The sequence below is a fragment of the Diadema setosum genome, chromosome 4, assembly GCF_964275005.1.
Source record: "Diadema setosum chromosome 4, eeDiaSeto1, whole genome shotgun sequence".
Lineage (NCBI taxonomy): Eukaryota > Metazoa > Echinodermata > Echinoidea > Diadematoida > Diadematidae > Diadema > Diadema setosum.
The window spans coordinates 85,198-97,820 of NC_092688.1; the positions used below are offsets into that span (position 1 = coordinate 85,198).

At 39.4% G+C, this 12,623-nt stretch overlaps 1 protein-coding gene across 1 annotated transcript; it reads right to left on the reverse strand.

The window, feature by feature from the left end:
- Positions 1 to 4,227: 4,227 nt before the first annotated feature.
- LOC140226731 (uncharacterized) lies at positions 4,228 to 5,739 on the reverse strand. Its single transcript, XM_072307159.1, has one exon. The coding sequence runs from the start codon at positions 5,737 to 5,739 to the stop codon at positions 4,228 to 4,230; it is 1,512 nt and encodes a 503-aa protein (XP_072163260.1).
- Between the last annotated feature and the right edge of the window lie 6,884 nt (positions 5,740 to 12,623).

The window sequence follows — 12,623 nt, forward strand, 5'->3', positions numbered from 1 at the left end:
TATAGTTATCAACTAACTTTCATCGCTATTTATATCATTTTTATCGCTATGTTCATCGTCATTACTATTGTCGTTATTGTAATATCATCATTAATATCAGTATCACTATAACGTACCTATTAAAATCATCATTACCAGCAGCAGGCTGCAGCGATTGTCAGGATACGGATAACACCCGAGATCTCCCTCTTGTCCACCGAATAAAGGGTACGGATTGAATCCCTTGTCCCCATCACCGGACATCAGATGAGGTGACAATTGCTTCCAGCATTACGTATATAGGGTAACGATATTGTTGATTTGAACTGCGAGAAATTTACGGTGTTTTGCGTACTTCAGGTAAAATATTTGGACAAGTTTATATTTCAAAAAAAGAAAAGAAGAAAATGTCCATTGTCTCTGAAATTATGGGGGAATCAATGTCCACCATGAAAGCTAATAGGGTTAAGTGTATACCCAAGAATACAGGTAAGGTTGATAATAGTAATAGCAAAGCTACAAGCGTAGTCATAGGAGTATACTAGTGCATCTGCAGTTGAACGATGTTCTTCATCATTATGCGTGCTATAGTTTCAATACATCCCATACTTTAATACAAGAAACATCTGTTACTATAATGCAACGCGTATTGTACTGAAATCATAAACTGAGCCAGAAAGATAAACCGAAATAAAATGAATATTCAAATGATTCCATTTCTTTAATGCACATCTTAGCTCCCAAGTACATGTCATACCACTGAAAAAAAAAACCAAACAAGACAGGACATAATATACGCAGCTATTACAATTTCGCGAATATCCTAATATTATAGCTTCAACATCACGCAACGTGCGTACATTGTATATCGCCCTCCAAACCCATATCAGTGGTACAAGGTATACATACGCCTCAAGTGTCAATCATCAAATGCCCCCTATCTGCATGAAAGAGTTGCCCGACATATTTTCCTGCACAAGACAATTATTCATGGACTAAATGGAAAGCAAATATTTAAATGTCAACCCGAGTGGATTGGTACATTGTAAATAATTAATTGAACCTGCTGAGCATGGATACGGGAGGGTCAAAGAGTTAAAAAAAAAAAAAATACCCTTGGCTTTGAATACCGGGCTCATATAATGGATGTCTTCCTATACCCATTAATTCTTCAACAGGTAGGGTTACACTGTACTAAATTGCCTTGAAAATTCGTTTTCATTTGTCTTTACAAAGCCAAATGTTGAATAGAACAAAATTTGCCACACCGGTCCGGTCGCTCTTCCGCTTTAAACATGGGATAAATGATAGGTGTCGTGAAAGCCATCCTGCTGCTGCAGCTGTCTAGGAAAACGTCATTATATTCTGCATGTACAAAAACTAAATGCAAAAACATTCTACTGATGAACTAAAGTAGAAGGTCAACCCAATTACATTACAATAATTACATTGATTACTATGTTGTTTGACCATTGTTTGAATACACTGAATTTTATGTTCATGTACAGTTAACACTTGTCATACTTTCAGAGTCCCTAACGTTCCCACTGACGTTAGTGAAGGATGATTGGCATCATGAATATCTGCTAACAAGAAAAAAAAAATCAGAGGTGCACCAGTGTATGAAGGGTACAGGATCTCTTCTAAGATCATTCAACGTCGAGGCAAATGTTCGTAACAGCTCGTAGACTGACGCTAGAAAAGTAACATTTGATAAGGCTATATGTAACATAATATACATTGTACTTGCACTTAACTTTTATACGAACTCAGTTATGAAAGACCTGGATTTACTACACTTTACTACACCTGTTTGGTCCATGTACAACTTTTTCTTCAACATGCATAGATAGTTTGATGAATTATAGTTTTATGTCTTTGAACACGACGGAAACATTTTGTACAAACAATGGAAGACCTGTGTTCTCTTGACTACTTGGAGAAATTGATATCAAATTATAAGGAAGACACATTCAGAAATATCATTTTTGTTAGGAACGTATTTGGCATGAGTAAACATTAAAAAAGGGCTAATCCATAGTACTTGAAATTTATAGATAATAATAATCATAATAATAATAATTGTTTTGGATATAAACTCCAAATTTTATTGTCCAAGAATGGAAATTCTTTTCGCCCAATTAATCGTGGGCCCGACAGCCACTGAGCAGCGCCAGATCGACGTTGCTCTAACCTTTTCAACTGTTGAACGGCAAACAAGGTAGCAGCAACTCCCATCTTTTAACGTCTTTTGGTTGAATAGATAAGATATCTATTCACTGACGTAGTACCATCAGCTTCTAAATAAATTGTGCCAAAGTGAGTTGCTTCTGGCCCATATCAATTAAACAAGTACAGCAATATTCAATAACAATGGTAATAAAGACAATATAATGATAGAATCATTCTTTCTGCCCAATTGATAGCCTCTTGAGTGTTAGTATACTGCTCTTTCATACAATCTTGTCATTTTATGACATAGAACAACTACTGTCAGGTTGGGTCGAGAGTAGCCTTTTGTCAAGGCCCTCTCGCTGTCTGGTGAAGAGAGCCCAGCCGAGTGGGACTGTCGCTCTCAGCTAGGCTCCTTTCGCTCGCCCGTTACAGCGAGAAGGTCTTGACAAAAGGCTAGGTCGAGAGGGACATCAGGTGTAAAAATAATTTGTACACGGACGCAAGCACTAGGCGGGATTCGAAGTCGGGACCTCGGGACTGTTTCAAAGGCAAGAATCTCATCCACTATCCAATCATGCATCCGCTTGTATTGTTCTTTTTTTTCGGGGGGGGGGTTGATGTATAGAATAGATAGATTTGTGAAATGAGCATTTGCTTTGAGCCATTAATTCCAGCAGGAATAAAATCGAGCCTTACGTTGCCTACAACTTGACTTGCGTCAGTTGCAATGCGCGGTTGCGGTTTCTGTTGTGACTCTACTTTAAGCCAAATACCAAATTTACTTCACAGTGTGCCATTAACACCTATCAATTTTACTAACTTAATACAAAGTTATTATACTTCTTCATGGGAAAATTTGAATACTGAGTGATAATTATGTGTATAAGATGAACAAGTCAATGTTGACTGTTCATAAAAAGTTTCCTGTTCAAAGTCAGCCTCTATGGAAATAAACTATATTTACACTGTTTGTGTGCACCAAATTATGATGTTTGCAATGATTGCTCACTGCCACAGTCGAGTCTGCAGCAAGTTTAGTAAGTTGGTCACGGAGTTACAGTAAATGATACGTTCAACATTCATGGTGTGGACATCCGTGTGCCTTTCTAGAAACTCATTATACAGTAGTCATGTGACATGTGAGCACCTTGAGCACCATTGAGTGGACATGTTGCGCGTTATAAATGTCTATATTATTATTATTATTATTATTATTATTATTATTATCATTATTATTATTATTATTATTATTATTATTATTAGTCATGAAAAAACAGTACTAACGTCGATTAACGTGACCCTTGAGTTTTGAAAACGACTGTAAAGCATATCGGAATATAAACAGTGGTTTCGTATGCAAAACATGCTAAGCTACAAAACGTTGGCATTATAATTTGTATGGTGTTCTGAGATTAAATTGTTTCTTTGTGTTTAAATCGGGTTTTTATTAAGTCTTCTTTAAAAGCAGGGTAGTCCCATTTAGTGCCACAAAGGCCTGCTTTACAATGTTTAACTACATGTCTTGAAAACCTTATCCCTCCTTGAAAAAGTAGCAATAAGTTGCAAATAAACAGCAGTTTGACCTTCCGTATATACGAAAATGTACCTCCACCAGTTTATAGTGCATGCTGAAATCTGGATAAAACAAAATATGTTTCTGTTGAATTTAAGTATTAAGTTTGCTATGTAAAGCTAAATAATTGACAGACGAACGATCTTATCAACATCTTAGTTTCAAGACGTACAATTATAGAGTGATATTTAGACTATTTCATAGAGTTTCTCGCAAAGGATTTCTATAGTACATTCCACTTCATGCAAATTATGATTTCTCGACGATCGTTCATATCACTCTCACGTCGCACATAATTTCTTTGGTCTGTCAGGAGGTAAGACCTTTTTTGTTTTTGTTCGTTTTGCGCGAGAAGAACGACTATCATTAGTATTACTATCATCATTTGAAGTATATAGAGTTGAATTGTTACATGAAAATGTTTTCCATTATAGGGGAAATAGCTATTTTTCTCTTTGTCGAGGGAGAATAAGAGAAGGCAACTGCTTGCAATCGGGGACCTAGAAGTAATCCTTATCTGATGTCACACTTGACTGACTCCCGAGAGTTCTCCCAGTCGATCGACTTCTTGTGTCCCCACGGTAACTGCTCTGATAGACGTACCCAGGATTATACCCTGCTGGACGTCGGATGGTCGATGGTGAAGACGGCTTTGGCGACACAGAGGTGAAAACAGCACTGTCCCCCTCCTCATACTGCAACCACTCCCTGACTCGTTTCTCAATATCTTCACTTCGTAGCTTCTGATCTGGAGGGGCACTCCTCTCTGTCTTGGAGGCCACACGACCATTCCCTGAGACTGCGGCTGGTCCCCCTGGACCAGACAGATCTAGTCCACCAAATTCCTCCTGTAGCATTTCAATGAAAATAAAGTCAGCTTCCTCACGACTCACTCCACTGAAGGAATCGCTAAAAAGAGTTGAGTTTGTTTCATCTGTCGATGAGGCGTTCCCTGTAGAAGATCTTGATCTTCCAAGGGCAGGGTTTTTTGAATATCGCGTGCCATTCTGTTGATTATATGGATCTGTATGCTTCAGGGTGTCACTCTGTTGAATAGGTACAGGCGGTCTCTGTGTGTACACCGGAGGTGGCTCTCCGTTCTTCAGGTTGACAGATTGACGAGGATCAAAATGTCTCGCAAATGGATAATCTCCGTGCACTGGCAATGATCTATTGTGAACATCGAGTGTAGGTTCAGCCATCATTCTCTGACCTGGTGGTGGGAATCCCATTGAAGAGCTGGCTCCTGCATAGATGTCTCGCGGTGGTGCCATGCCAGCATGTATTTGGGGACCGCTGGCAGTCTCTACAGGTGCTCCTGGAGGAAAACTAACGGGTCTGTTTGTGCCATGATTCCTAGCCAGTCTTACGGCAGCGCCCTTACTTTTGGATCCGTCTAAAATAACTGAGTACATGGTCAGATCCGCAGCACTCATTGAGTCTGTTGGAGACGTTGGCGGAGACAATTCGAAGGCAGGGCCTGGTACCCCGTTGACCAAGGCTTGTTGACGACGAATTCTCCGATCCTGTCTCAGTCTCCGTCGTCGTTGCAGATCTTCGAAGACTTCGAGGAATGTACGTAAGAGCCAATAGGTGATTTCACTGGCATTTTTCTTTCTTTCGCAGAGAAAGGCATGACACTCGAACAGACTGCTATCGGGATTGGAGTCAGTTCTTGTTATAATCGCAAACACACGTGGGTTTTGTTCGTCGGCGACGCCATAACAGATATGATGTATTGGAATTAGTACATGTTTTTCCTTTCCGAAGGGCCCATTGAAATCTAAAAAGTGGAATCCTTTCTCCGAAATTTGCAAAGCGGATCGTTGTAATTTTTGACGCTCTTTGAGTTTTATAAGCGCTTCTACGGGTTCTGCGATATACTCTCTTCCATACTCGCCTCGAGCTGGCATCTTTCCCAGGTACTGCACGTTGAATATTGGACATTTCTCGTTGCGCAACACACGGTCCTTTTCCACGCTTTTCCTCTTGATCAAATTCTTTGTCGCCATATCGATATACTCAGGTTATTCCAAGGCAAAGTGATTATGTCGTACGTAAGACTTTCAACTTATGACATGTTGTTTGTGCACTTTGGGACACGAAATACAATCACCAGTGTCGTATAGCGGGTGCACATAAGACTTGATCCTATGTACAGTGCAACGCATTGCTCTGCACAGAGGTCCCATACATCGTGTAATAATAGAGCCTCGCCTTGAAAAGCGGGAAGTCTATCGACCACAAAAATACACACCACCAGTATGTAAACGAAATCGTCACGCCACACAATAGTAAATACCTCTCTGACGTACCTCTTTTTATCGTGTCTCTCGAGCTTCGCATAGGGAAAAAAAAAAAAAAACTATTGTGAAGATGCGCTCGGGTGTGGCATGTGTTCAACCATGGCTCCGTCGCCCTGAACTGGGGCTAAGTACTTTGCTGACGAATAGACTGACAAACAGAATGAAAACATTCTTGTATAACGCAGATTTCAGAATTGAGGAAATGGGTGACGAGAATATTATTTCATAACACAAGCCGTCTAACTGACATAATTGATCTGGGTTCAGTTCAGCTCACTCATAAGGCCATATACGGTGACTCGTGTAACCAGCCTAAATGCAAGAAGATAAACGCACCTGAAATGTTGCGTTACACTGCAAAGTTTGATAATTTCTTGGAAACCCCTATTAAAGACAACCACATACAGAAAATTGGATCAGGGCTAGTCACACACGCAAGAGGGAAATCACTCAAAAATCATGAGAAGAAATTATTTAGATAGAATTACTCTTAAAAAAGGCTTGGTAGACCAATAACATTGTCTGAAAACATTAAGAAATACACAAAACTTATCTGCGGCTGGGTCCCACCGGGTAACTGTACCCGGGGCGGTTTGCGTGAGCTCATCCATTTCACAGCAGTTGACTGTGCATATTTGTGGTATGAATGAATGTGTTAAAGTATTGATATAACCATGTACCAACCTAATAATCCAGGTAACAGCAGCGATCCCAAAATAATGAAAATGATAAGCGACATGTATATTTACTGATTTCGTTACACGGGAAAGTACACGGCGTCAGTCCACCATACGGTATAGACCGTTGCAATATAGTTATGGGGGATATTCAAATGCATAAACAAAGCGAGTGCACCGAAGCTTTGTGTTAATCATGGTATTAATGTGATTTAAGTTATTCAGATTCATATCTACATTTTTTTTCAATGCCATGCATGAAAATGATACGTATTATGTTTACACAGAAATGGCATCCAGACTCTTCATGTAACCATATACTGTATATGCGAAAAACCTACAGTTTGGCCCCTATGCTAACAAAAATTAAAGAAACATGGAAATGTTATCACTTGTGTGGGTGTTGCAGTATACTATACTCCTGCAGACAAAAAAAAAAAAAAAAAAAACTCCTTACAACTTGTTTCATGAAATAATAAAGTATGCATCTATTGCAAAAAGTAAACTGATCGATGTCTAAGCTCGGCTATAATCACGTCATCTGAATGAAAAGAAAATGCATCAGTCTCGATCTCTGTTGCAGTGTGGTTTAAAGCGGAGTCAACTATGTCGAACACGAATTATCCAATGATATTTACCAAGGCAAACATTTACTTTGAGCAAGATAGTCACCAAGAATCTAACACATTTCTGTAGAGCGCCTGGACTTTGAGCTTGTCGGGTTCGTTTTGTTTTGTTGTGCCCCCCCCCCCCCCCCCCTTTCTCTCTCTCTCTCTCATGCACAGTAGGCCTATTGCACATTATTGTCTGCAACAACGTCCCTACATCAATGTCTTGTAGTAGAGCAGTTAAGCCCTCAAAATCACGTGAATTGTGCAAAATTTGACTAAAGCATGAAACTTTCACCAGTGTTATTACATACCATAAGATTTATTTTAAGATCGGGAGGTAAGTCTGATTTGACCTCTGATGACCTCCAGAGGTCAATGTACTTTAGATATCAGAAAATCGATGTTTTTAGACATTTGCGAATGATATATGTGGTTATGTTGCACTAAACATGCATTTATACCACAGAGAAATCATTTCCAGATTCAACAGAGCACTGACAGGTTTTTACCTTTGACCTCTGATGACCTCCAGAGGTCAATGAACTTTAAATATCAAAATATTGATGTTTTTAGACATTTGTGAATGATTTATGTTGTTATGATTCACTAAACATGCATCTATACTTCAGGGAAACCATTTTCTGATTCCACAGAGCATTGACAGGTTTTAACCTTTGACATCTGATGACCTTTGGAGGTCAATGACCTCAAAATATTATATTGATCTGTGATGTCATTGGTTAATGGTAACCACTGTTAAGATGTACAAAACAAGCATATCTGTCTTACAATGAAATTGTCTTCATATTCTAAAGAGCAGACAGGTTTCTACCTTTGACCTCTGATGACCTTGAGAGGTCAATGACCTCAGAATATCAGAATATTAAAGTATGACATCATTGGTGAAAGGTCAAACATGGTAAAGATGTACAAAATGAGCATATCTGTGTACAAGGACATCGTCTTCATATTCCAAGGCACACAGACGAGTTTCTGCCTTTGACCTCTGATGATCTCGAGAGGTCAATGACCTCAAAGTATCAGAATAGTTTGGCATCATCAATGGTAAACATGATGATGTTCTAGAGAGCACTCGTAGGCCCTGCTTATTAACGAGCCATTACCGTTCATCTATGAAAATCACACAAGGTCAAATACCTCGAATGAAATGTGAGGATGTTAATATTGATATTGCGATAGTTAATAGTTAATAATTGTTTATAATGTAGGGCTTACAAACCATGCATTTCTGTTACCAAAAAAAGTGGCTACTCATTCCGCAGAACTTTTCAGGTAATTATCTAAGTCGGGTATGTGCACAGAGCAAGGGGTGTCGATCTGTTTTCACGTGGGGGGGGGGACTTGGAAAATATGTAAAAGCATAAGCTCATGGTGCAAAGGAATGAAGCGGAGGGGGAGGGGGAGGATGTGGGTGGGGGATTGGATTTTTGCAGGTTTAGACCTGAAATCAGTGATTCAGTGTAGCTCTTGTTTAATGTGTGCGTCATCACTTATACGGAAGTTGATGGGGTGTGGGCGCATCTCACCTACCCTCCTCCCAAAGACGAAGTTTTTTTTTTTTTTTTTTTTTTTTTAAGAATCTGATGCATACGTTTTGGGGAATATTTGGAAAATTATGGATCACCAAGGTGTACCAAGTCTATATGGATGGGAACCCAGCAAGCGCAGCGTTGGCGAGGGTAGGGTATTCCACTCCCATTCGAGAGAGCTCTTGTATTTTGAGATATGAGATTCAACGACCTGGCACACAGGCACTTTTGAAGGAATACCTCGAAATTTGTATCAAAAAGGTGTAGTAAGTCAGCCATCTATGGAGGGAGACCAATCGACAGAAGGATGTGGGTGGAGGTATCCCCCTCCCACATTATGGAGCTTTTGCATTCTTTTGTTTGCAATTCAATGATCTCGTGCCACTCTTGGTTGAACTACCATTTTGAAAAAAAAAAAGTCCATACCCAAATGTGTAGCCATAATCAATGCATGGAGGAGAGGTTGATACAGCGAGAGGAGGGTATGAAAGGGGCTGTCCCCCAATCCTTCCCATGCGAGGGAGCCTTTGCAGTAAGAATAGAAATGTAAAAAAAAAAAATCTAGTACACACATTTATGATGGAATATTTGGGAAATTATCAGTAAACGGAGTGTACCAAATCTAAGGGTAGAAACCGAGGAGGGATTGTTAACTGAAAGATACACTACCCCCTCCAACAAGAGGGATTTTCTTTAATATGTCGGAACTGAAATTAAAGATCTAGTACATACTTTGTGATGATTAGAACAACAATGGGACAAAAGCACTGAGCGTATATGTAAGGGGACATAACGAAAGACAGTGTGGGGGAGGGGGTATGCAAAGGAGATTCTGCCTTTTAATCTGGTGCATACTATAGCTGAAATGTTCAGTGACAATTCATTTTCTGTCAAAAAAGTGAAGAAAAAAATCTCCATCTCAGGAAATACTTGGAGGCAAAGTTCTATGTCCCCACCATTCCCCCTCCCATATTTTCTCGGGAGGCGGGGCAAATGCCTCTTGTCCTCCAAAATGAACAATCGTGCATATATAGGAAAGCCTTTTCATCTTTGGAATTCAAATAAAAATATCTCTTAAAAACATTTTTCATAGAATAAGGAAAATTATCATTCCCCAAAGTATGTTATATCTGTGGAAGGAACCAAGCAGGGGGAAGGAGTCTATTGAAAGGAGATATCCCCTCTCACAGAAGGGAGATTTTGCATTTCAGAATTAGATTTTAACAATCCGATGCACACTTAAAGTGAAAAACTTGGGCAGTTTTCTGTCTAAAAAGCAAAAAACAAAAAACAACAACAAAAACTAACAACAACAAAACATAGTCCACTTCTCAGAATTTAATGGGCATGGGGGTCAACTATCCCTGCCACCACCCCACCCCTCCTCCAAACTGATGCCCCGGTATGCGCATGTGTTTTATTCCACTTGTTGAAAAGAAGAGAGAGTTTTAAGAAACAATATTGTTCAGTGGTCGCTATCCCAGTCAAGTAAATTGTTTATCAATAAGGTGATTTCCTTCACCTGTATACCTTAAGATGATGTAGGCCTGGTATTTGCCTTGCACGTTATTACATCTATTTCTTTTTTAGTATTCTCGTTTATATTTTGATGTGAAAGTTGTTTACTTTGCCACGATTTTATTTGTACATAGAAAAAATAATCCAAGACTGAAAATGAAACTGATACAATATTTAATGATTGACAAGATGCACATATTGTGTATTTCTATAGCAATAAAAGTGAGCAATTCAAAAGGCGTGTACTCATTTCACATGAACATTAGCGATGATCCTCTGACCTCTGGAGGATATTGAAAGATATGCATCAAAATGTAAGAATATTGATGTCTGGTCTCATTGGTTTGTAATGGCCAGCTGCTTATGAAATAATTATTTTTAAAAAATGCATTTTGTGTGTGTGTGTGTGTGTGTGTGTGTGTGTGTGTGTGTGTGTCCAAAATTGTATGCAGAGTATTCCACACACAGTTCAATTTTGACTTCCATCTAGGACGATGAGCGGTTACTTTTTTCTCAACTACACTGTAATATCAAAATCTGTTGAAAAAACACGGTGGCGGCTGGGTCTAACACATTATCATTTCTTTTCGTTGGAGATCCATGCGGGATAGTCAAAACAAACATAAAAGACAGATATCTCAGACCTAACTGTTATAACAAAGCATCATATCCTCATATACCCAACCCAACCCTCTATGCCCAGACAATGTAAACCACCCCATGGACTTGCTTTGGAGCTTTAGAATATCCTTTGTCAACAGAGAGAGACATCCAAACCTTTGCAGTGCCGACTAAGATCTGCCATGGAACTGATTGGTATTGGCTCTGCATCATTGACAGCAGATCTCGTTTCCTATTCTCCTTCTTCTTCTTCTTCTTCTTCTTCTTCTTCTTCTTCTTCTTCTTCTTCTTCTTCATTATACTGTGTAATCTTGTCATCTGCCATGGAGCCTTTTCTTAATTGGTTAAAGAAGGTATCCAAAGAGCTATATGAAGCAAAAAACAACAAACAAATGCAAAACAAAAAGAGAGACATATGTATCTTTAATAACAGAGCTGAATATTGAGTATCCCTCTCCTGAAGTGTTTCAAAGAGATACAAGAGACAGTGGCCGAGAGTAGCCGCCACCTTTTTTGGGAGTAGGCCTACTTTGTGTTCTTGCAAATAATTTTAATGATGCCTGACATTTTTGGTCATTGGCCCTTTTTGAAGAATGCAGCAATAGAGCCACAACTTCCTGCGGAGTGGATATTGTGGGGTTCTTGATGCAGAACATCATCGCTGAATTTGCCTGTGCTGTACTTTCTTACAGGGATTGCCATTGTAGTTTTGTTTTGTTTTGCTTTGTTTTGTTTTTCAAGTGTGGCTGTGACACTGCTTGTTTTGCATATGATGGTCATTGCAGCTAAATAGTGCATATCTTCTCTGGATCATTCCAAACTTCATGATGTTTCACCTGGGTGACTGGATCCCAGATGATGCATGCATATTAAGGACAGTCCTGAGGGGCATGGAGTAGCAAAACACCTGAACTTTATGATACTCGTATCTTCGTCTGGAGAGAGTCTTTGGTTGAAGTATAAACTTTTTAAGCTGCTGTGGCGATTTGATTCCAGCCGAGCCTCCTATTGGAACTCCAAAATATTTTACACAATCCGCTTTCTCCATGGTTTGCCATGAATGCTTATCTATTCCCTGGGTAGGTCTCGGATGGCAATAGCTAGTTGCAATACACAGGATTGCTTCATGTGGAATGCATGTTGGGCCTCACAGTATGTCGAAGTTTTCAAGATGGTCCATGATGTCGCAGCTGTGGACTGTATACTCCAGGACCATGAGTCATTCATCGCAGTTATACTGTAACAACCCACCAGCTTTACACTGGCCAATACAAGCCCACCAACTGGAAACTAGAGCTATGCAAATATTGCCCATGAGCTTGACACTTAGGCAAACCAGTCCCATAATGAGTCCGACAAATGGGGGAAAAGATCTATGAGACTTACACTGAATAGATTAAACACTCTGTATATCAGTCTCGTGGGCCTTGTTTTCCTCGAGTGTCGAGATAATGGCCATTTTTGCCTATATTTGCTAGTATACATAACTAACCCAAACATAACAGTTATATTTGAGGTCACTGCCATCACTCAAGAAACTTACTTAACTTAGTAAGCTTTATTTCTGAAGTAATTGACCTCTTACATTTCAGAGACCTGTTACTATAAACCAA